The 25,338-nt window shown below is 48.8% G+C and overlaps 1 protein-coding gene across 6 annotated transcripts in view; it reads left to right on the top strand.

Annotated features, from left to right (window-relative positions):
• PIK3R6 (phosphoinositide-3-kinase regulatory subunit 6) overlaps positions 1 to 24,222 on the top strand; it is an 82,284-nt gene extending 58,062 nt beyond the window's left edge. For all 6 annotated transcript variants that reach the window (XM_030534613.1, XM_030534614.1, XM_030534612.1 and 3 more), the window contains 10 exons: positions 1,173 to 1,629; positions 2,803 to 2,902; positions 4,916 to 5,038; positions 5,822 to 5,932; positions 7,299 to 7,389; positions 13,260 to 13,330; positions 14,970 to 15,060; positions 15,812 to 15,882; positions 17,914 to 18,026; positions 21,089 to 24,222. In XM_030534613.1, the coding sequence (XP_030390473.1) occupies positions 1,173 to 1,629; positions 2,803 to 2,902; positions 4,916 to 5,038; positions 5,822 to 5,932; positions 7,299 to 7,389; positions 13,260 to 13,330; positions 14,970 to 15,060; positions 15,812 to 15,882; positions 17,914 to 18,026; positions 21,089 to 21,245 (1,385 nt within the window). In that variant the 3' untranslated portion in view covers positions 21,246 to 24,222. The remainder of the gene's footprint in view (positions 1 to 1,172; positions 1,630 to 2,802; positions 2,903 to 4,915; positions 5,039 to 5,821; positions 5,933 to 7,298; positions 7,390 to 13,259; positions 13,331 to 14,969; positions 15,061 to 15,811; positions 15,883 to 17,913; positions 18,027 to 21,088) is intronic.
• The last annotated feature ends 1,116 nt before the right edge of the window (positions 24,223 to 25,338 follow it).

The raw sequence follows: 25,338 nt of genomic DNA, 5'->3' as shown, positions 1-25,338 counted from the left end.
AGTGCCCTTAAGTGACTGAAATGAAACACTGATGATGTCTAATAGTCTGAGAAGCATTTGCCAAATTGTAAATTGGCTTAGATGGTTGGGAGGCAAGTTTTATTTCTCCCGGTTCTAGAGCAGGGGATTGGCAGCTCCTGTCGCGCGCGCGCGCGCGTGTGTGCGTGCGTGCGTGCGTGCGTGCGTGTGTGCGTGTGTGTGTGTGCTGAGCAGAGGAGGCCAGTAATGTGTGTATGTGTGTGGGCTGAGCAGAGGAGGCCAGTAAGCAGCTCACTTAAGGTGAGGGCTGCCGGGAGTAGAGAGGCTCCTGCAGAAGAGCTTGGGTCAGGAAGGATGCAGAAGCAGGGTCTAGGTGGAAGACCTGGCTGGAGGTACAGGCTGGGTAGGTAGTAGGATGAGCCAGGTTTACCTGCTTTGATTGATGCTGAACTGTGTGTATGAACAGTATACGTATCCCTGGGGAAAGGGACTGAAATATTGACACTGATGGAGCATCACTGACACTCTGGGTGTGCTGGTTTGCATATGAGGCAGAGGCAGAGTCCTGTGCTGTGTTTGGGGTGGCCTTGCTCTCTTTCCTTCTTGAGGATTTGGTGAGAGGCTATTGGATCGTTGATTTGACTGGCCGATTCTGTTTGGGAAAGGCCCACAAGTGGGATAGCAGTGAGGATCCACAGGGCCAGACTTAGCTCTATTGGGAGAGGTGTCTCAGGGCCCAGGGCTGGAGTAGCAGGGGCAGCTACAGATCAGGACTGAGGTGCATTGTCATGCCTGTGTAGAGGTAGCTGGTGTGAACCCCACTTGCCCAGTGCCTGCCTGTGCTGTATGGGGCTCCCCCTGTTTCTTTTGGCCTCTCTTTCATGACTAATGAAAGCACGTGCTCCAGGTGTGAAAAGCAGGGAGGCAATGGGGTTAATGTTTGTTCTAGTGGTATTTCAGCAGACAGAGGGGCCAATGTTCAGATCGTTTGGCCTGGCCCAAAGCCCACTGGGGCAAATGGAAAGACTCCGCAGACATTACTGGGCTTTGGATCGAGGATGCAGAGCCTAAAGTTAGGCATCTAAATCCACCAATGGCCTGAGCACCTGCGGCTCCCACTGGCCTTGGCCCGGGGATGACTTCCACCTGTGTACCTGGCCTTCATCACCTAAGGGCTTTCCTCTCCCCCGCAGGGAAAGAGCTGGTGCTGTTTGTCCGCCCGCTGTCGCGGACTTGCGAGCAGGACTGCCTGAGCCAGGAACTGGACAACTTTGAGATCCAGGACATTGTGTCTGACTGTGACTGCTGCAAACAGACCCGTTTCTCCGTGCTCTCCACCGACAGCGGCATTGAACGGGACCTGCCTGTGGTAGGCGAGGAGCTGCTGCCGCCCAGCAGCACTGATGTGGAGCATGCCAGGCTCCAGAGGAAGGGCGGCATTAAGAAAAAGGCATGCTTTTTGGAAAGCATGGCCTTGCTGCAGAACAGCTGCAATGGCCCAGGGGCAAAGCAATCTGGGAAGCTGCACAGGAAATCTGACAGCAGCATGGTGCCCATGCCTCACCTCCACAGACTGTACACTGCCCGGATTGTGGTTCTGGGGGATGACAGGGTCTTGGGGCGACTGACCCAAGCCTATTACTCACTGAGGTAAGGCTACAGCCTCCTAGGAGGGGAGGTGTTTCTATGCAGGGTGCAGTGATGGCTAATACTGAGGAAGATTGTCCAGTACAGGCTTTGCAACAGGGGCAGGATAGGTACAGGCTGCTCCCACCTCACGCCACCACTTGTTAACAGAGGAAGGGAAAGGGGGAGCCCAGAATGGAAGGGGTAGGGGGTGGGCTAGTATGAGAGCTTCATGGGACTCGCCTCTCCTGTTAGGTAACACCAGAGGCTCAGGCCTCAGAGGCACCATGTCTGTGGTGGGCCACAGCCTCGAAGGGGAAGGATGATCTGGGAGCAGCAGGAAGGGATGTGATGGGATTCTGGCATTAACAGGAGCCAGGATTGACCCATTGGCATTCAAAGCAGGCTCCGCAGCTACCTGAGGTGACAGGCCTAGTGCTGTTAGTTCAAAGGCTGCAGCAAAAAATGTAAATGGGTCTGGTCAAACATTTCCATGTGAGAACTTCTTTTTTGATGGAAAATTAGATTTTTGAGGCAGCAACAACTGAAAAGTTTTCACTCCTGACATTTTTATTTTTTTGATGAAAAGTTGAAATTTTCCACCTGGGACAAACCAAACATTTTCCAGCTCACAGACCTCTCTGTGACACCCCCCCACCCCCACACACTAGAGAAGGCCATAGCGCCGCACGATGAGCGTGGATCTACATTAACGTGTGGTAAGGCCCGACATGCCAGCCGTCGGTGAGCCTAAAGAGCAGAGCTGGTGGGAGGAGAGTGAGGAAGGATAGTACCATGGTTAGGGCACTTGCCCGGGACTCATGACCCTGTTCCCATTCTCCCCACCCCCTCCCCGGGACATCCTAAGGGACCTAAGATACCCCACTTCCAGGTCGGTATGTTGATGACTGCACTGCCCTGCCTCATAGGGCTGCTGAAAGGGTAAATACAGATTGTGACCTGCTCAGATGCTATAGTAATAGAGCCCAGACACGATAGGAAAGGAATGTGGAGAGCACAGAGCCCTGAGGAGATTAGAGGTGGAAAGTGTCCCCATGCTGAGGGAGCAATGCTGTTGAACTTTGGGGCCCTACCAGGATGCAGCTGTGGGCTCCCATTCCCCTGAAGCAGTCAGCTGTGATTGGCTTATAGCAAACATTGTAACTTTAAAAACGAATGTATTTTTTGTACTTCAAGGAAACGAGAAACCAGACGTGTTTTTCTGACGCCAAGGCTGAACCTGCAGTTCTATTATGTCCCTGTTATGGAGGGGCAGCCAGACACCTGGCCCACTCAGGTGAGCAGTCACGTAGCAGGGACCATACCTTCTTTCTGCTCACAGTCTTGTAGAGGGGCTGCCAGGGCTTGGATTGAGCTGGTTGGAATATTTCTATGGGGTCCCACCAGGTTTCTATAGGATTTAAGATTTTGTGTTTAGCCCTTATGGCTCTGAAAAAACCTGCCAAATGGGACCCAATTCAGGGCTGTCTGGCTGAGTCTGCAGACAACCTGAAATCATAGCTCTGAGCAAGGTATGAATGGTTTAGTTTGTCCAAATGGGGTGTTGACTCTGAAACCTAGTGATGATATTTAAGATCTCAACATGACCTATTTTGTTGCTGGCATTTTAACGGATGCATCCAGCTACTCTGGGACTGTAGAAGGAGCTTAGGATCATGCATAGGGTCTTTGCAGAGAAACACAGTTTTTTGTTTTGGCTGATTCCTGCTTCCAATCAAATGCTACAGCAGTGAAAATTAGTCTATTTTCCTTCTGAGAGTCTGTGCCTGTACTGGGGGGATATGTGGCATCAAAGACATGGGACCTGTTTCTTGCTTTGCCACTGACATGTTGTCTGGCCATGGGCAAATCACTTCCCTTCACTGTGCCTCAGTTTCCCCATCTGTAAAATGGTGATACTATTATTATTTGTAGCACCAGTCATGGAGCAGGACATCATTGCACTAGCTGCTGCACAAATACAGAACACAAAGGTGGTCTCTATCCAAAGACCTGTCAGTCTAATGATCTCCATGTTTGTGAAGTGCTTTGAGTTCTTTGGATGAAAATTGCTATAAGTGAACAGCATTATTTACTTAAGGCCGGATCCTGCAACAGGCTCCATGAACCGGACCCCTGTGTCCCCAGAGACTCCATTGACATCAGTGTGGTCTCATGGGGACTTGAGAGTCTTTTGGCACGGAGCTCATGGCAGGATCAGGTCTAAATGAGGTTAGAAGTTGGGACAGCCGGAAACAGGGAGGATACTGTTTGGATCAGCACAAGGCTGCGATGCTATCATGGACCCCGTTGGAAACCAATAAACATTTACAGCTCTTGGCAGTCTAAATTTGCCCTAGAAATGGCAGGATATCCTGACAGCATGTGCACGTATTATTAGTGAACTTAATTCATTAACTGTCTTTATTCTGGAGCACCTAGAGCTGCAGAAAATATTTGAACTGCTCCACACAAGCAAGCAAAGACGCAGCCCCTGCCCCCAAAAGCTGACCATCAAAATTTGACACGACTCCATGAGGGTCATAAACCGACCAGTGAGACTGCACAGTGGAGAGGGGGTACAATCGGGAGGTTACTGAGGGTCTGTCTACACTGTGTTTGAAAGGTGTGACTGCAGCATGTGTAGATGTACCTGGAGCTGGCTTTGATCTAGCTAGTTCAAAGCTAGCTTGGGTAACAGTATCAGCGAAGCTACGGCAGTACGGGCAGCAGCCACTCGGTTATGTACTCAGGGTACTGTGTGGGCAGGGTTAGCTCAATAAGCTGTCTGTGTTGGCACGGCTTCACTGCTATTGTTTCCTGATCTAGCTTTGATCTATAGACTTGAGCTAGCTTTGATCCAGCCAGATCAGAGCTTACTTGGGAATGTCTACACGTGCAACAAGCACACTTTCCAATGCAGTGTGTAGACATATCCTCCACCAGGTGTGAAGCACATGTACCTGCACTTGCATTAACCGCTCTGGTAGAGCTAAAAATAGCAGTTTAGATGCAGTGGCATGGGTTTCCACGCGGGCTCTACAAACATGCTGAGGACACGGGGTATGTACTAGCATTGCTGAAGCCACTGCATCTACACTGCGATAGCTGCAGTCACACCTCAGATTGCAGAGTAGACATACTCACAGAGGGAGACGGTTTGGTTAATAGCAAGATTGCATCCCAGTAAAAGCAGTTGTTTGCTTAGCTTCTGGTGTCTTTAACCCTTTCCTTGAGGGATGTTATTCTGTACATAACAAGCAGGTGCAAGGAGCTGACTGTCCTGTGCTGTGTGTTTCTCCCCCTCCAGGATGATACTACACCTGGCCAGATGGAGCTCTGCGAGTTGGCTGTGTATCTGGGCAAAGCTGACCCTTGGTATGAGAGCAACATCAACACACTGTGTCACATGATCCCCAAGCTGGCCACCATGGTACGAGGGGGAACCCTTCCTTTTGTGCACTGCTTGGGCCGAGTGGCTCAGAAACCACAGTGGGGCCTCTGAGTGAACTTCTCAGAGGCTAAAAGCCCCCACCTTGTGTTTCTCGCTGAGTTCTGTACTTTCCCAGTCGTGGAAAATACGGAGCAGGAGTGCCACACATTTTGGGGTGCACGGTTGTGCTTGTGTGGGTCTGCAGGGCTGTGATTTCCCAATATTTAATGATTTGTTCAGGTTTTTGATCATTTTTATTCCTCTAAGAATATTCCAAGAGGAGTCATGCGGGATGGCTGCATGGTGGTGGGGAGGAGGTGGAAATGGGCTCACATTGCCCCCACCCAGTGGGTAGACTCTGTGGTCTGAAGCAGATAGGATGGAAGAATGAAGAGCAATATCCATGCTGGGGCACTTCACTGCAGCAGATTTTCTTTGGTCAAACTTAGTAACTGGGGAGGGGGAAGCAAAATAATGAAATGAGGCATTTGCTGAAAAGCCTGCCTGTGTAAGGGATTTGCAGCTCTCATTGCCTGGCTTTTTCAAAACATTGTCAGATCGGGGCAGTTGGGTGGGATGTCGAAGGGAGAAGACTCTCCTCCCCCGTGGTCTTGCTCTGACTGATCTTCATGCAGAAATGGAGCACTCTGTGTGTGTGTGTGGCAGGCACGGGTGGGGGCAGGGAGGTGCCTGACTGTGGTAACTTACCAAGAGGAAGTAAGGATCTGAGTGATGATTTCAGAGAAGTGACTGCAGGTGATGCAAACTGTGCTTTCCACACAGCCCTCCTCCCTGATCATGCACCCCATGTCCGACCCATTCATTATTGATGTGATCGCTTACTATGTGCGCCTGGGCATCCAGCCAGTCTATTTCCAGATCTACGCTGTTAAGGTCAGTGCCTTGTCTGTCACCCTTTTACGTAACACACCAGCAGCAGCCCCAAACCACAGCCTAGTTCACAACCCCGATGTGGAGGAGGGCTTGCTGACCAAGCTCTCTAGTCCCCAGTGTTCCCTCTGAGCTCCTGGTTCTAGTGATCCTCTAAATCTCATAAGGAAGCTGAGTTGGAGCATTAGACTCCATCTGGGTCACCTCAGGGCCACGCAGAAGAGCTAATTTCATGTGATTTTTGGCACTGAACCACAAATGGGTCCCAGTTTCCTGTTTAACTGGACCCAAGTTTGCTCGCGAGGTGCACGACTTCCCTTAGTTTAGATTCAGTGATGAAATATGGAATCAGGTGACTCATGAGAGGCTTTGCCAGACTCTACCTGATTGCTGCAAGGTCTTTGGATTTCCTGAAACGTTTCATTTGTTTCCTGTCGTCTTCTCTGAAACAGAATTAATGTCAGACCTGACATGAGACCAAAACAATTAGCAAAGGACTTTAATGAGACCACCTGGTTAAATCATTAGCAGGAACTGAATCCAGGGCTTCTAGCTCCAAACACTTGAGCTGCCTTTACCACTTTACCTTAAGGACTAGATACATCAGCTGGGAACAGAACCAGGTGTCTCGCTATCTTCTGTGGATGAGCCACAGAGGGGGGCCAGTAACTCATCTTGTCAATGCCTCACAGAACTTTATCTCCTTCCTATCACTCTGGCATTGTTCCTGCCCCCACCTCACTTGATCCTCATGTCATACAGCTGGTGATCTTGTTATTTTAAAATTATTTTTATTCCCCAGCTTTTCTCCTCTATGTTGCAGACTTATGGCCAGATGACTCTCTGGGCATTTCTATCAGCACTCAGGTGTCACAAACAGGAATTTACATACCCTCAGAGCTAATCAGCATACTGGTACAGGGACTGGGGGTCTTGTGTGGGAGCCCACACTTCAGTCAAGATGACACTTGGTGGTGAGGTGTACAGTGCCCCAGGGGAAATCTCCCTTGTTTATATTACTGGCCAATTCCGTGTTCTCTTTCTGGAAGTTCTTGAGCTCCCTGATACTTTGTTTAGGTTCTGTGATGAAATATGGAATCAAGCAACTCTAGGGAGGTTTTCTCAGACTGTGCAGGGCTGTCCTTTCTCCCAGAGCTTAGTTTTCCCCTGTAACGAAGGAGATGTGCATGAAATCACTTTGTTTTTCCTGGTGTGTACCTTGCCTCTGGTTGCTTGATTCACATATGAAGTCACAGCCTCTTTGTGATATCACAACTGGTTGCTGCAGAGATTACTGTGATGTCACAGAGGGTCGCTCTGTGGGGACCAATCAGGAGCTGCTCCCAGAGAAGGTCTTTTCCATTTTCAGATTTTCTTCAGCAGCAAGGCTCAGGAGCCAGCAGAGGATGTGTTCCTCACCGAGCTGAGTGTCAAGGTGCAAGATTGCAAAGCTCCCAAAGGTGTGTAGCATGTTTCAGCATCTCCTCTGCCACCAGGAATTCCCCTTCATCCCTGATTCCCTCTCTCTTTAGTAAGCTTTCTCCTTATTTAATCACACTCACTTCCATCACCTCTGTGTCCTTCCACACACAGTAACTGAAGCCACAAGGCCCCAAGAATGTGTGGGGGCGGGAGGAGAGAGAGGGGGAAAATTGAAAAAAACATTTGCAAGACGTTCTGCCTCCAAGTGTTGTTGGTAGGTTGGGGACACTTGGTAAAAGAACAGGAAAGGAAACCTCCTAGCTCCTAATTCTGCTGTTAGAACTAACCTACAGCAATATAGCCCAGTCCTGCTCCCATTGGAGTCAATGTGCGCCTTTGCATTGCAGCTGGATGTATACCCTGTGTGGCAAACCCAGGACAAATGTACAAAGGGAGGGGTAGTAATTAGTCCCAAGGGGTTAAAAGGCTGCTCCCAATCCATTGAGGAGAGATAACGAGGGGGAAATAAGGTTCAGCTGGAAGAGGGGTTACCAGGGAATTAATTAGCTTCAGCTGGCTCCAACTGCTGGAGACCTTTTTAAATCCTCCCTAGCATGGAAGCAGTGGGGAGGGTGAGAGAAGCAGGGGAGCTGCCAGCAAGCTAGGTGCCGCAAGGCTCTGAACCTTTGCAGCAAGGAAGGCTGCGCTGTGTCCCCAGAAGGGGAGAAAACAAGCACAAGGGATTGACTGAGGGAAGGATTAGCCAGACCCTGTGCTACCTGGAAGGGTTTGCTTTGCCCAAGTCTGTCTCTCCAAGGCTAAAGAGGCCTGAGCCTGCCAAGGAGAAGGAGGTACTTTGCCACACATGGTGTCAGGAGTGGGATGTCATAGTGAGTGAGGCTGTGTGGCAAGCCATCTCAGGGCAAGGTAAATCGCAACCCCCCCCCCCAAAAAAAAAAAAACAAAAAAAAATGGAGAATGTCGTGAAGATGTTGATACAGGCCACTGTGGCTCAGCAAGAGGCTATCAGAGTACAGATGGCAGCCCAGCAAGTGTCAGTACGTGTCCAACAAGAGGCAAACCAATTGCTGATGAACCAGATGGCTCAAGATCGAGCCGCCCTAAATGAAGTGGTGAACCAGTTGAAAGCCCTGTCCATGCTGACTTGCGGGCCCCAGGAGACCTAGCCCCTATGACCAAGCAGCTATTTACAGAAGATGACAACGGATGACGATGTAGAGGCATATCTACTTGCATTCGAGAGGATGGCACTACGGGAGACCTGGCCCCAAGACCAGTGGGCAGGCATCCTGGCTCCATTCCTGTGTGAGGAGGCCCAGAAGGCCTACTTCGACATGACCACAGAAGCAGCTATGGATTACCCCCAGCTGAAGGCGAAAATCAGGCGAGGTCAGGTGTGACGCCGGCCATTTGGGCCCAGCGCTTCCACAAGTGGAAGTACCGGGATGACAGATCACCAAAGTCCCAGCTATTTGACCTGATCCATCTTGCTCGGAAGTGGCTCCGCCCTGAGACCCATGCACCAGACAAGGTAGAGGAAATCCTGGTGTTGGACAGGTACATGAGGGGGTTGCCGCTGGACATACGAGGGTGGGTCCGCCAAAATGATCCTTCCTCTTATGATGAATTAGTTGTCCTCGTAGAGAGACACTTAGCAGCCCAAGAACTTTCTCGGACCACTGGGGAAGGAAGGCGCCAGAATTGGAGACCAGTCTCTGCGCCAAGACCCCGGTTTGCCCTAGCGCCAGGCCAGACAATAGAGGGGAGGAAGGAGGTGGAAAAGCAGCCGGTGGTCCTGGAGAGACTTGAGGACTGAGGGAAGAATACTTGGGGAATAAAGCCCAGCAGCCCGAAAAATAGGGGGCTGCCCCAAGCGGGGTACCGTTGTTATGCCTGTAGCAAATTGAGGCATATTGCTGCCCAATGCCCAAATCTAAGAGAGCCTATGCAATGTGAACTGGGAGATATGGGGGGACCACATGATCTAGTAAGTCTAGTCGAGGTTGCGATGGTCCCTCATAGATACACTAGGCCTGTTAAGACGAATGGTATAAAGACCACAGCAGTAATAACTTGGGAAGTGCAATCACATTAGTCTCAGGGAAGTTGGTCATGCAGGACCAACTATCCTGGGCCAAACCTCGGGAATATCCTGTGTGCATGGGGATGTCAACTATTATCCAACCATCCCCCTTAAAAATAGAAGTTCTCGGAAACCCCACTAAGTTGACGGTGGGAGTAGTTCCGAAACTCCCCTACCCTGTCCTTATCGGACGAGACTTCCCGGGGTTTGATAGCCTACTCCCCGGGGAAGAGGTAGAAGAAAATGATGACCCGGGGATCCAGGGTGTAGCCCAGATAGGTGACCCTCCCCCAGCCTTCCATGAGCTTAGCCAGAATTTGTTCTCCCCACTGGGGAAGTCCAGGAAGACCCGGAGAGAATGGAGGGCAGATAAAAGGAGGACAAGGATCCTGACCCAGTACCAAAAGTCTACGCTTGTAGGGGAAAGAAGGGGCTTAACCGACAGTGGGATCGAGTTGGTCATTAACAACCCTATTGTTAGACCTGGTTCCCCAGGGGCGTTCCCTGAGGGGGAGACAGAGATAGACCCCCCCAGAATTTGGACAAATGGGGACCGCACTCGGGAGTTTTGGTCAGGATCAGGCCAATGATCCCATATACCACAATATTCGTAAAGAAGTAATCGAGGTAAATGGGGTCCCCGTGGAGGGGAGAGTTAAGGGCCCATGGCCGTATTATATGATTAAAAATGATCTTCTATACAGAGTAGTCAGGGTGCAAGAGCAAGTCGTAGAACAACTCTTGGTCCCCCGGAAGCATCAGAGGGCCATAATGGATCTGGCCCACAGCCATCTGTTCGGGGGCCATCTAGGGGTAGATAAGATCCTTGATCGGATTTTACAGAGGTTTTTTTGGCCTGGCATTTATGCGGTGGTCCGGTGATATTGTACACCCTGTCCGGAATGCCAGATACATGGGCCCCGACCACGCTTAAGGGCTCCCCTGGTACCTCTGCCAATTATCGAGATCCCATTTGAGCGAATAGCTATGGACATAGTAGGGCCTTTGGAGAAGTCAGCCTGGGGCCATCAGTACATTCTGGTAGTCCTAGATTATGCCACCCGATACCCCGAGGCCGTACCCCTACAGAATACCCTGTCCAAGACCATAGCCAAAGAATTAGTCCAGTTTTTTTCCAGAGTAGAAATACTGAAGGAAATCCTGATGGACCAAGGAACCCTCTTTGTGTCTAAGCTGATGAAGGACCTATGTGCAATGCTCCACATACGGACCCTTAGAACATCAGTCTACCATCCCCAGACCGATGGCCTTGTTGAACATTTTAATAGGACATTGAAAAACATGTTACGGAAAGTGATTAGTCGAGACGGGAAAGACTGGGACGCTCTGCTACCTTACGTGCTGTTTGCCGTATGGGAGGTTCCTCAGGCTTCAACTGGATTCTCTCCCTTCGAGCTGTTATATGGTTGCCACCCCAGGGGCATACTGGACCTGGCTAAAGAAGACTGGGAAGAACAGCCGAACCCGAGGAAAAAACGTTGTTGAACATGTGCTACAGATGAAAGACAGAATAGCCCGAGTTGCTCCCCTTGTGCGCGAATACATGGAGAAAGCCCAAGGGGCACAACGGGCATATTACAATCGCCAAGCAATGACCCGGAAGTTCCAAGTGGGGGACTGGGTGATGGTGCTCGTACCCACAGCGGAGAGCAAGCTCCTGGCCAGGTGGCAGAGGCTGTATGAAGTAATAGAAGCTATAGGAGAAGACTATAAGGTCCAACAGCCGGGTCGCCGGAAGCTGGAGCAGATCTACCATATAAATCTGCTGAAACCTTGGCAGGATAAAGAAGCTCCAGTGGTGGCGCTGGGGGCACCATCCCCTAAAGGCAACCAGCCCAACCTGGTGGGAATATCCCTGGAGTTGACTCCAGAACAATGATCAGAAGTGATCAGCTGATCAAACGCAACCGGGATGTGTTCTCGGAAAAGCCAGGCAGGACTACTGAGGTTCACCATCACATCCTCACAGAGCCTGGACTGAAGGTGAACGTCAAGCCATACCGGATCCCGGAGGCCAAGAGAGAAGAGATTAGGAAAGAGGTCAGGAAAATTCTGGCCTTAGGAGTCATTTGAGAATCTCATAGTCAATAGTTCAGTCCCATGGTTTTAGTGCCTAAGCCTGATGGCAGCATGAGGTTCTGCAACAACTTCCACAAGCTGAATGAAGTGTCCCAATTTGATGCGTACCCTATACCCAGGATAGATGAGCTGATTGACAGATTGGGAAAGGCACAGTTTATGTCTACCCTTGACCTTACCAAGGGCTATTGGCAGATCCCCCTGGCCAAGGCCGACAAGGAGAAGACAGCCTTTGCAACTCCAGAAGGGCTATATTAATACACTGTTCTCCCGTTTGGGTTGCATGGGGCCCCCGCTACTTTCCAACGGCTAATGGAGAAACTGTTGCGGCCCCATGGAAAGTACACAGCAGCCTATCTCGACGACATCATCATATATAGCCCCGACTGGAAGACGCACATGGAGAAGGTGGAAGACTGGACATCCTGAGGAAGGCAGGACTGACTGCAAATCCCTCCAAATGTTCGACTGGGTTAGCTGAGGCCAAGTACCTTGGGTATATAGTGGGGAGGGGTGTGGTGAAGCCCCAGCTCAATAAGATAGAAGCTATACAGAAGTGGCCCCGACCATTCCGGAAAAAACAGGTCAGAGCATTCCTGGGACTAGTGGGGTACTATAGACGGTTCATTCCCCACTTCACCACTAGAGCATGCCCATTAACGGACCTAACAAAAGCTCGGGGCCCAGACATAGTAAAACGGTCTGCTGCAGCCGAAGGGGCTTTTGCGGATCTGAGGACGGCCCTCTGCACAGACCCCGTACTAGTTGCCCCAGACTGGGGAAAGGAGTTTATCCTACAAACTGACACCTCCGAAGTAGGGCTGGGGCAATGCTTTCACAAATGGTTGGAGATGACGAACACCCTGTCCTCTTCCTCAGTAGGAAGCTCCTACCTAGGGAACGGAAATACGCCGTAGTGGAGAAGGAATGCCTGGCGGTAAAATGGGCCATAGAAAGCCTCCGCTACTATCTACTTGGACAGAGGTTTACCCTTGTCACGGACCATGCCCCTTTGCAGTGAATGCACCAAAACAAGGACAAAAACGCGAGAGTAACAAGATGGTTCCTGTCGCTTCAGCCCTTCCACTTCAAAGTCCGACATAGGTCTGGAACCCAACATGGCAATGCAGATGGCCTGTCAAGAGTGCACTGCTTTCCGACCCAAGTAGCCCAACCCCGTAGTGTTGAGCCGGGGGGGGGAAGATATGTGGCAAACCCAGGACAAATGGCTACAAAGGGAGGGGTAGTAATTAGTCCCAGGGGGTTAAAAGGCTGCTTCCAATCCACTAAGGAGAGAGAACAAGGGGGAAATAAGGTTCAGCTGGAAGAGGGGTTATCAGGGAATTAATTAGCTTCAGCTGGCTCCAACTGCTGGAGACCTTTTAAAATCTTCCCTGGCATGGAAGCAGGGGGGAGGGTGAGAGAAGCAGGGGAGCTGCCAGCAAGCTAGGTGCCGCAAGGCTCTGAACCTTTGCAGCAGGGAAGGCTGCACTCCATCTCCAGAAGGGGAGTACACAAGCACAAGGGATTGACTGAGGGAAGAATCAGCCAGACCCTGTGCTACCTGGAAGGATTTGCTTTGCCCAAGTCTGTCTCTCCAAGGCTAAAAAGGACTGAGTCTGCTGAGGAGAAGTTACTTTGCCACATCTAAATGAGCAATGTTGCCATTTGGGCCCTCAGTTCCCATTGATTTCCCTCTTCCAGACCATATGCAGATGAAGAAGAAAACAATGCTGGAAGTCCCTGGGGCAGATCTCGCAGTAACGTATAGCAAGGTAAGATGCGACTCTTTGTCCCATGGCCTCACTGCTTGCAGGACTCCTTTTGGTGGATCTGGGAGCTCACGGCGTGCAGGGGATCTGGGGCAGATCGCTGCAACAAGGGAAAACTGCCTTTGCTGTTGCCCGTGAGATGCTCCTTTCAGCATATGTATTGATTGAGGGCTGAATGTGCCTGGACATCATCTTACCTGAAAAGAGATGCCAGCTCCTGGATCAGCCTTTGTAATAATGAGCCAGCTGTTCCTGGGACATCCAGTCCCCCCTGTCCTGGAAATATTGATTAGGATGCAGAAGACCCTTTACTGATTAACTGTAAAGTCTAGCCTATGGGATTATGACGTTTAATGGGCCCTTTTTTCCCCTCCTATTGCACATCTACAGAGGAGGGGTACTTTTCAATGAACACTTGAAGGGATAGCTCAGTGGTTTGAGCATTGGCCTGCTAAACCCAGGGTTGTGAGTTCAGCCCTTGACAGGGCCACCCAGGGATCTGGGGCAAAATCAGTACTTGGTCCTGCTAGTGAAGGTGGGGGGCTGGACTTGATGACCCTTTGGGGTCCCTTCCAGTTCTAGGAGATAGGGATATCTCCATTATTATTATCTATTGTAGTAATCGTTTCCCTTTGTTTTGAGTCTCTGAGCGTTGCCCGTGTCCAGCTCATGTGTTTGTAAAGGTGTTCATCCGCCCACACTAGCCCCTAAGCAGTGTTTCAAATCACGTTAGCTGACGCTTTATTCAGAACACACATCTTTTTCCTAGTCTAGACAAAGCCTATGGGCCCAGTTCTGCCACCTTTATTTAGATTGCATAGTGCTTTACTCAGCGGCCAGTCTCACTGAAGTCCGTGATGCTACTCACTGAGTAAGACATTATTGAGCCTGAATTAGAGAGGCAGAATCTGGTGCTAAATATGCAGACACATGTGCAAGCTCTGGAATAAATTGCCCAGAGAGGTTGTGGAATCTCCGTTACCGGAGATTTTTAAAAGCAGGATAGATAGACACCTGTCAGGGCTGGTCTAGATAATAGTTAATCCTGCTTTGAGTGCAGGGGGCTGGATTAGAAGAGCTTTCGAGGTCCCTTTGTGTTCTATGATTCGATGATTCCCTGTTCTGCCTGAGCAGCTTAGAATCTGTTTCTTTTTAACATGGCCCTTTATATTTATAATTTTCCCACCTTTTTTCCTCTCAATTTAGATGGGTTTTCCCTACTCCTAATCTTATGCTTTTTCTGTCATTAAAAGGGGCTGGCAGGGTGTCTTTTGGGGTTTAACCAGGGGCTGAGTGACCGTGTCTTGCCTTGTTTCGAACCCACCCAAATATTGCGGGTTTGAAAGCTCAGCTGGAATGTGAATGCTCTCAGGTTTGCTTAGGAGAGGCTGTGAGAAAAGCTGCAGAGGGAGGAAATCCAGTGGGGTGAAAAGTGGAGCAGAAAGTGGAGCAAAGTGAAAAACAAACAGAGGAAAAATGTGAATGTAGGAGCAGAGAGGAGGGGGAGGGGAGAGAGAAATCAAATGAAAAAACAGATTTAGCCTGTCCCAGTGTGCTCTGGATCAGGCACCCAGTTGGTTTCATTCAGGCCTGACATGTTGATCCCTAACATGTAACTGAGTGAAATGTTTCTCTTGTGCAGGTTTTGCTGAGTAATCGGAAGAAGGAGGTAGAAGTCTTGCTGCGATCTACCGGCCTGGTGATGAAAGCCATTCCCTCCAGTGAAACAGAAGGTGAGGATTCTCCTGGTGGGGCACTGTTTGCTGAGCTGCCAATTATTCAGTGTTTTGAGGACTCCTGAGCAGGACCTTGGAACAGCCAAAGAAGAGGTTGGCCCCCAGAGAATCCATCTCAGAATGCTCAATGCATGCTTTGGCTGGGCTGCGGGAGCTGAGTCCATGCTGCATGCATATCCGTGTGCTGCAGACATGATCACTACAGCTCATGGTCAAGTATCTGGCTGTTGAGTCTCATGCCCCACTTTTAGGGAGCTCCCAGTAACTGAGGATGCATCATTGGACTCAGTTATGCTTCTTTGTGCCATTATATCCCACCTCTTCTGCATTTGTGTGACCAAGGAGGAAGGGAGGAAGAGAGAAAGAGATGTCTTTGGGGGATAGACCTTCAGCTGTCATAGCTCCTCCTTTGTGTCTGCCCCATGAACCCCAGTGGAGATACCCCCTTGGGGTGACAGAGGATGGAGTCACTACACAGGCAGTGCTCTCAGCCTTATGTAGTGCAAGGGAATAAGACAGGAGTAACTTGTGTTGCTCTCCGGGGCCCCCTCGGGCTGATGCTAGGAGCTGTACCCAGGCACTCCAAGCAGAGAGATGCTGATTCTAACATAGTACCTTTGGGGGTGATGGGGAGCCCACCAAGAACGGTTAGCAGTGGAGAATTCCAGAAGACCTCACCCAGCCAAGACAAAGCAGGCTGGGCTGACCTGTGCTCTAGTCTCAGTCTAATGCCCCGATTTTGTTGCAGATCTGGCGTGCTTGAATGTAAATATTGCTGAAGTCGTCAAAACCTCCAACCTGTCGGGAAGATCATTTTCTGTAAGTAGCTGTGAGCCACTGGCAGGAGTGGTGGAAGCATCCTAAAAGAGGGGGGAGGCACAGGCTCCTGAACTATGTCCCCGCCCCTCACACTGCCCCTTCCCCCAGAGAGTCACTCCTCTCTGCCCCTTCCCACCCATCGCTTGCCCTTATGGCCAGTAAAAAGTGGGAGGACCCCTGGCGTCCCATCCCTTGGAGGTGGTGATTCAAAATCACTAGCTGAGCAATGTTGGGCCAAGCCAGTGCTTGAATGAGAGGTCTCCCAGGAAATCCCAGACAGCTGCAGAGGAAGGGGGACCAGCCAACCTAGCTTCACAGACATGGTGTAAGGGTCCTGTCCACATTGCAGACTAAGGGTGTTAAAAAAAGGAAGACAGCACCCCAGACTCCCAGTGCTCTCAGTGATGGGTCCACCTGTCCACTTAGAGTGCCTGACCCCGCAGATGCTACTGAGGCTGCTGCTTGCTACCATGAACAACCTGCTACTGGCCAGGAAGCTACTCACTGTAGGAAATGGTGTGCTCAGCAGGGTTTGCGGGATCTGGCCCATTGCTCAGGATCCTTTGGAATGAATGATGTAGATGGAGAAACGTAATTAGAAGCATGATTATTAGAGATTTTACTTCTTGCTACTGCAAAGACTGAAGAAGGAAATCCCCCATTGCTCTACAAAAGGAGGAGGAGATACTGCATAGAGCTGCTCAGAAAGTGGTTTCAGTATTTCTCCCCTGTCAAATTTCAGCTTTTTGCTGGAAACCCAAGCAGGTCTGTCACTGTCCCTCAGTACTGCCCGGATGGAACACGGTGTATTAGCATTTCTCCTCTGCAAGACTCTGCCATTGGAGCAGCGTGTCTTGGTGTGTAGTAGATATTATGATCCAGAGGACAAACATCCACTAGATATAGGGTTTGATCCTTGTTTACAGGCCCCTTTGCCCCGCCGGAATGGTGCAAAGAGGGCTTGGTATAACTGAAGGTATGAGGGCAGCTTGTGTGGGCTCCCCGGTGCTAGCTCTAATCTGGCAGTGCAGATGCAGCAGCACAGACCCTGTTGTGAGCTAGGAACACAGGCTCGTACAGCCAGTGCCACAAGATCTTCACTAGCTAGCTTAAAGCTAGTCTGGGTGTGCCTACGTGAGTGGCAATCACACCTCCAATTGCAGTGTAGACATATCCTGAGAATCAGGTCCTGTAGGGCCAAATGGACCAAAGGCCTGTTTCTTTATCACCTATTTCCATGTATTTCAGGCATCCCAGGTGAGATTCAGTGACTCACAGCCCAAGGGAAGGGGGGCTATAAGCCACCTTTCTGCCCACCTAAACCTGGGCTGCTCTGGGGACTTCAGTGAACCTTAAACAGCCCTAGGGGCCTGTCAAGGTTGTGGCAGCCTCTCCCATCTCCGCCAAGTCACAGTGCTGCCTAGAATCTCTGCAGCATTGAGCATTGTAGCCCTGCCCCAACTCACCCTTCCTGTCCCACCCCCAGCATGACCCCAGGCTACACCAGGGCTTGCAAAGGGGGCCTCAGAAAGCAGTTTTGCAGTGCCTGTGTCAGGGAAACCTTCCCACGCTGGCATAAAGGGTTTAGAGTGGGGGGTGGGAGGTCTCACCCCAAGACACTAACACTAGTGGTCCCTTGTAAGGCTGCTTGAGCACCAGGCCTTCCCGGTTACTGTGGACTCTGGCCAGTGATTTTGGAGACCTAATTTGGGACACCTTAAAGGGGCCTGAATTTCAGAGTTGTTGAGCATCTGCATCTCTCACAGACTTCAGTTGGGGCTATGGGGTGTCCTTTAAGGAGCCTCAAGTTAGGCACCCAAATCACTGGCTGCTTTTGAAAATATTGGCCAATTTGTGCCAGGGGAAATAAAAGGAAAGAGCCAGTTCCCTCTCTATTCCAGCAGTCGTGTCTTGTGGTCCAAAGTTCAAAAATAGATGTGTGCACACACACACATTCACCATCTGTCTTGGTGCAGCCTTAAGAAGGTAAGTGAAAAATTCAGTAGGGCTTTTTCTTCCCTGTTGTTCCAGTCAGCAACAAACAAGATCAGAACACGTAATATCAAAATCCAGAGCATGGAACAAAGGACCTTCAACCTGTGCCTGGACAAGAACTTCAGAAGGACCTACACGAACGTAGTCGGGTAAGGCGACTTAGCTGCAAGGCTTTAAACAAGCATCAAGCTATCGATTTAAAGTTAGACTTCCCCGGAGACACAACATGTCTTTTCACAAGGGTTATTAAGACTACAGAGGACGTGATGTTGGCTAGTGCCCAGGCCTGGAAGTCAGGAGATACAGGTTCTAGTCTTAACTCTGCTTCTAACTTGGTGAGAGGCCCTGGGTGAATCACATGGCCTCCCTGTGCCTGTTATCACCAGAGTAAAATGAAGTCAGTGATATTAACCTTCCTTTGTAAAGTGTTTTGAGATCTTTGCCTGGAAAACACTAGGTCAATGCAAACTATTTTATCATATATATTAAATAATAAAAGAGAGTGGCTTGAGCAGATGGCTGGGGGTTAGGAGATCTGGCTCATTTCCCAACACTGCCACAGACTTCCACAATATCTCAGTATTCCCACCTTCCCATTTGTAAGGTGCGGATTATACTCTCCTAGTTCCCATAGGGGGGTTCTTAAGTCTAACTCATTAATGCTTGTGAAAGACAAAGCAGGTGAGCTAACATCTTTTATTGGACCAACTTCTGTTGGTGAAAGAGACAAGCTTTCAAGCTCCACAGAGCTCTTCTTTGAGATTCATGGATAGAAAGCATTATCCAAGTGCGTGTTTGCACATGATGCACTGGATATGAATACAGGAATCTTCATTTCTTGCTTGAAACTGTCGTAGAATGTTATTTACTGTTAAAGAGTTTCTTGAGTTCTACCCCAGCAGTGGCTGCATTTCTGTGGTGGTGGAAATGATTCTTCTCTACAGCTTGTAGAGTGATTGGAGATCCTTCAGGATAAAAGGCACTGTAGAAATCTGAAGGTGGGAGTGGGTAGTCTGTGTGAGCAACTTTGATAATATAGCAACAAAAAATGAGGTTCTTTCAAGAATTTGTGCAGTCTGGATTTGTATTTTAAGAACCACAGTTTCATAATTTTGCCCCAAGTAGCACCACCAACAAAAACGTATGATGAACCAATTCATATGCAGCCACCAAAGTCATCTGCAGGGGTTTGAACCCAGGACTCTAAGCCCAAAAACGCAAGCTACCACTTGAGTAGAGCTGGTTGGAAAATGTCAACAGTCAAAATTATTTGACAAAGAAAAGGAAGATTCTTTTTTGTGTATGAAAATGTGTCCCTTTTTTAAACTGGCCCTTTGTGTGACAGAAGTTGGCTGTACAGTCACAAATCAGCCACTTGGAGGAGATGTGATCATACACTAGACCGGAGCATTACACATACTCACATAACTGTGCACATAAATGCTGCGTGTGCACATGCAGCTCTGATAGCCGGGTGTGCAAACTGGTATTTGTGCATGAGCATTAGTGCATAGAGATGGCAGTTGGTATGCAGACAGGCCAGTTTGGGTGCTCACGATGTAAGGCCTGAAAGTGAAGCTCTATTTCTTATTTAGGGCAAAGGTTATTGAAATCTCTGATTTTCCTAGTTTCTGGCTACCCTCCTCTTTTGCCCTCTCCTCCTGTTTTCTCTCTCCCTCATTACACATAGCCAACAGCGAGTCTTATTCTGTTTCTTTCTATCTGTGTTTCTTTTCCGCCGTTGAAGAGGATTTTGAGGGAACTCCCTTCCAAGAAAGCTGTTTGTGATTCTGGGTTGCCCATCAGGGGGAACAGCTGGGTGTCAGAGACAGGCTAGTGATCTGTAAAAAGCCCTGTGGATGGGTTGTGCTTCCCTCCAAGCCTGGAGGAAGGGATTTCCCATGGCAACAGCCAGAGGCCACCAAAGACAATCTGCCACTCTAGGCAAAACTTCAGTGTGCCGCCCTCTCCTCTTTGTAAGCCTAGGGCAGTAGATTTGGCTGGCTGCCCCTCCATAACAGAGGGGTGGCTGGGCCAAATCTGATTGATTGAGTGGCATTGAGACCTGGTATTCTCAGTCACAACCCCACTCAAATTTGGCCCAGTCACACCTCCGTCATAATGGAGGGGCGGTTGGGCCAAATAGGTCACCTTAGGCAGGTGCCCAGAAATCTGATGCCATACACAGCTGCCTAGTTCACCTCTAGCCACTACTCTCCGGCAACAGTGTAACCTCAAAGATTTGGGGCCCAGCAGGCAAAAAAGACTCAACAGCAGTTTCTTACAAACCTCACCAGGGGAAACATTGTGTGAAGCTCATGGATAATGGTGCAGTGTGTGAAACGTTTGCAGAGACCACAAATGAGGCCTTCAAGAAGCTGGAGAGGGAACAAACTGGTTTCTGTGAGAAAGACAGTTCAGAGATGGTGCTTTCCTCCTCTCTGGGTAAAAGCTTGTGTTGGGGAGACTGCCATCTTTGGAGGAAGTGTAAAACCAAAGTTCTTGCTTCTTGTCTTCATAAAGGTCCTGTGGCAGTTTTTGTGCAAACACCAGGGTGTTAGCTTTGGAGTCGTGGCAGAAGTCCACTCTGAGTAATTACATTCTGCATTAGTAAATTTCCTCCAGCAGTTTCAAACTGAGGCAGTTTTCTCCTTCATTTCCTGTCCTAAAACCACTAGGCAGTGTTGTATGCACCATTAAAAGCTGCCACATCCTGCATCAGCAGTGACTGCCTTTCAGTGATGGAGAAGTGAAGTGTTTATATATTAGACAGGCTCAAGCCTCAACATTTGGATCTGGAATTTGAACCTCCCAAAGTTCAAGGGAATTGGATTCAAGGATTGTGACTGGAGTCAAATGCAAAATTTGATCTGAATTTGGATTTCAAATGCCTTTCAAGTTCTGGGGAGTTTGAAGGTGGAGTTTTGATTCAGGCCCCTCTGTAGTACATACAGTTTGCATTCCCCTGAATCAAACTAAGGCTACCCTAAGGCACTGTGTAATAACAATAATAATAACAATGAATTAGATAATCTTTCTAGCAAAAACCAGTGCAAGATTGCAAACATTATAAATCTTAGTTACATGGATGTAAATCCAAAGCAACAGCCAAAGCCAGTGGAGTTATTCTGGATATACACTGGTATAACTGAGATCAGTATTTGGCCCATGATTCAGCATGTTTAGTAGAAGTATCTTTCTTCTCTTTCAGTGTGGAAGTTTCTCCTTGCCTGGAACCCAGCTATTGCTTGCACAAGACAAGGAAAATGAAATTCAGCCTGCATGAGCCGGAGGATGTGGGACTGGCCAAATACATGCCCAAATCTTTGCTGTTGCCCATCAACACATTTGCAGGCATCATCCAGTGAAGAAGATAAGAAAAAATTGACAGGAGAGGCTTTTGTAAGAATCCCTGGTTGGGTCACAATAGAACGAGGACCGAAGAACACACTAAAAGCCACCTACAGTGACTTCACAACAATTTCTGTTGTAAAGCTACAACTGTATGGGAAGTTAGGGCTCAAAGAAGAAAGTAAAAATCAGGCAAACTGTTATAATGCCGTGGCTTAGGTCGGAGCCAAGGAACAGAGCCTGAGAGAAGGTGGAAGAGCAGGGAATTCCTGTAATGCTGGAGAGTGAGGCTGGGCTGGGGAACTGAGCACAGAGGAGTCAGACCCTTATTCCTCTTTGTGTGTCAGAGGGGAGGAGGAGTTTCTTCGGGAGAAGGATTGGAGACAAGCTGGCAGAGTTTGGCTTCTGCTTGCTTTAGATGGGGCACAAGGTGCAATTATTATTATTTAATATTTTATATTACAATAGTGTCTGAAACCCCTAATCAGGGATCAGGGCCCATTGTGCTGGGTGCTGCACAGATACACCTGAAGCCACGGTCTCTGTTCCAAAGCAATATATTTGAGTCACCTTGGGGACACAGGCAATTGCCTCCAAACATTCACTTAGCAAAGAAGAAAGCTTGTAAGGGCTGATTGGAATTGGGTAGAACATGTGCATCACTAGGGTCTGTCGAGCTCCCACTGAGATCTGTGGGAAAAACTGCCAGGGACTTCCATGCTAGTGACTTTGGCTAGGATCAAACAAAGCTCCCACAGCAGCAGGTGCACAAGTTCCTATCTTCATTCTTGCTCGTTGCCAGCTGAAGTCATTTCAGATACCCAGTGTAGATTCAGTAACTTGTCAGATCTAATCCAAAATGTCCAAGACAGTGCTAACATGGCTTCCCTTACATCCCGATAGATGTGATCATTAGACCTTCCTTGTGTGAGGCTCTGGGTCTGCTCCTAAACACTGGGTTACACAAACCCCAAATTGTTCTCTGCTCCCACACCTCATTGCCAGTGTTGCTTTGTCACCAGAAACAGCTACCCAAAGAATCCATCAGTGGCTTCTCTAGTTTCTTGGCCTTCATGTGCTTTCTGTTTGGTGAGAAGTGCCTGAGAGCCCAGGGCAATTTACAGCTGGTAATGCGTTGTCGTGTAGTGCGTATTGGGCCAGGTTAATTTGCAGTACCATAAGGTCTCAAGTGCAGCACGTGCTCCCCAAGAGATTCTGCTCATAGCCAAAGCAGCCCGAACAGGGGATGGTGCTGTCTGATGAAGATAACCGTAGGGGAGTGCTGAGGCAGTGCATCCCAGCTGAGGGGTAAGCCAGCAAGACTCCCACAAGAGCTGCTGGTGGAACTTAAAGCTGCACCCCCCAGCAGAATCCCTACAGGAGTATAGCAGGGAAAACAACATCCCCCGACCCCCAGTGGGGATGCCACACTCCTATCATGGAACAGCTGGCCAGGCTGGGATGTGACTTTTGTCTGGCCAATTGGAACTGTTCCTCTGACAATCAGGGGCTACTTAATTTAGTGCCTACATGTGGAATGAGAATGTATCCAACCAAACTTTAGGTATCCAAGTTTGAAATGTCGGGCTGCAATGTTTAGATCGGGCCTCTCTAAATAACCCTTCACAGAACTGCCTTGATTAAGGCCCAAAGATTTTGATAACATTAGGATTTCTTGGACATTTAGGCTCTGTGGACATGGGGGAAGTTTGGGTTAAATTTTCCCCCATGTAGGCTTTAAAGATCGTCTCAATCCTCCTGCAGCTCCCATCACTGCCCTGCTCTGTGATTTTTAAGATCAAACAACCACTTACTCTCTCCCCTCACTGCAAGCGTTTTTATCTTTTACTTTCTAGCTAAAGTTTTACAAACTCCCAGCTTAGCGTATTGCATAAAACATAAACATAAAAACAATTCCCTGGGAAGCTCTATTGAAATAAACTGCCTGCTGGCAAATCACCTTTAAAACTGATGGCAGGTGAGAGGCTCCCTAGCAACAAGAGATCCTGGCAGCCCCCCCAGAATCATTTAATTACAAAAAAAATAAATGCGTGTATGAGAATCTCACCCACACCATGGGGGCATCCTCACTTATTATGAGACACTGATGGCTTGGGTGTATTCACTGTACTGCCAAGTGACTCAAGTACTCTGATTTCACGAAAAGCTATACTCCCCAAGGTGTGTTATTCCACTTATGAAAACTGTATATTGGACTTTTTCCTCCGGGGAAAAAAAAAAGCCAAGCCCTATTGTTGTTCCATTATCACTGGGATTACAAAAATAATCCAAAAATTTAATCCAGGAAATTTTCTTTCACCTCTACTGCACTGCACTTCCTTGTATTTGGATCTCACCAGAGCCACTGAAGGAAATATTTTTGTTATGCTAGAAGATTTAGCCACCTCATTCCAAGTTCAGCTAACCTCAGCCTCCTGAGCCGTAGGAAGGGGATACAAGATAAACAAAGCCAGAAGCATTCAGCAACAGGGCTTTCATTTCTTCAGCATAAACAGCATTGTCTTTAACCTCAGTTTACTCATGGTTTATTGTAAATTATTAACAAGCAAGAACATAAAGTTTATGTGGAAAAAAGATGAATTTGGCCCCAGGAGACACATACAAAGGAGACCCTGTGACTAATGATGGCAAAGGAGGTCAAGAAATGCCTGAATGAAGCCAGCACTTCTCTTCCTAAGAGCTGCTATGTAGGGCAGTAATTTGAGAGGCTGACAAACAGCTCCTCACATGTCCTCCTGTCTTGGGATTTAACTGTAAGTTCACCTTGCTTGGCACTCTAGACATAACCAGAGACTTGTGCAGTAGCTTTGAATTTGTAGTGATGTATATAGGTATTAACTGTGTATAGTTGTATATGATGTAGATTGATTATAAATTATTTGTACAGGCGTCATGGATTATATATACTGGAAAGTGCAATCTTTTTACCTGTTTGATTACATGACATTAAAGAAACCCTAATGGGTGCTAATGGGTGTGTGTGTGCGCGCGCATGTGTGTGCAGGGGGAGATGGTCTGGGTAGAAAGAGGTCACTTATCCAAGTGGCCAAGTACGTTTTGTTCTCCATGTCTTTCCTCTGCTGTCCCTATTGTGAGATTGTAACACCCTGCATTAGAGGATGAAATCCATTTTCAAGCAGTTCGCCCTTAGAGGAGTACACATAAGTCCCTGTGCGTCAGTATGTGAGAAGCCAGGGTGCAGAAGCTCCCAGGCCCTAGTTTCTCTCTAATTCTGGGCATCTCTGTTAAATCTCCAAAGTAGAGAAATGGGGCGGGGTTTGGGGATGATATAATGGGGTGCATACCCACACAGGCACTGAAAGGGTTAAGGGGAGCTGAAGAGCTCAGCTATGGCACCTGGTGGCAACTACAGGGTGTGTCAGACTCAGTTAAGGATGAGACCCAATGGGGAGGAACTGGGTGACGAATTAACATACAGGAAGGGTTTCAGGGCAGATGGAGGAAAGAAGCCAAGGGAAAGAGGCTACTTGGCCTTGGGATTGTCTCCTGAGAGAGAACTCTGCTAATGTGCTAGGAGAGCCATGGAGTGATCACAGGGGTGGAGCCAAGGAGTAGCCTGGGTGAAAGGGCAGGTGCTGGATCTCCATGAGGAAAGCGTTTTCTTGTTACCAGAGATGGAAAGGATTCTACAGAGCCTGGAAAGGTGCTAGGGGAAAGGGCCTAGACACAAGCCAAGGTAGGAAGAAGTCTGGGGAAGTGGCAAGGGGTCAGAGTGAGCAGACTTTGGCTGTTAATAGAGGCTGGATAAACAAAGCTAACAGGTGACCCTTTCAAAAATGCCTAAGTGACTGAGAAGCTTAAGTGCTGTTTTCAAAAGTGACTTAAGAGTCTATTGACCTTCAGTGTGACTCACCCCCCTAAATCGCTTAGGACTAGATCCACAAAGAAATGTAGGCCTGGGGTTGCTGAGCTTTGCCGCACCTACCTTTTAGGTGCCCAGAAATTCACAGGGATCCACGAAGCCTGAGTTCGGCACCTCCTCCCCCGTACAATGAATGGGGAGAGGGAGGTGCCTCAGAAAGAGATTCACAAAAGCTAGGTGGCTTCCGGCCTAAATGGGAGATGCCA

The sequence above is a fragment of the Gopherus evgoodei genome, chromosome 15 (assembly GCF_007399415.2).
Source record: "Gopherus evgoodei ecotype Sinaloan lineage chromosome 15, rGopEvg1_v1.p, whole genome shotgun sequence".
NCBI classification, from domain to species: domain Eukaryota; kingdom Metazoa; phylum Chordata; order Testudines; family Testudinidae; genus Gopherus; species Gopherus evgoodei.
Note: the sequence above shows the minus strand (reverse complement) of the source record. Positions and strands in the feature narration are given on the sequence as shown.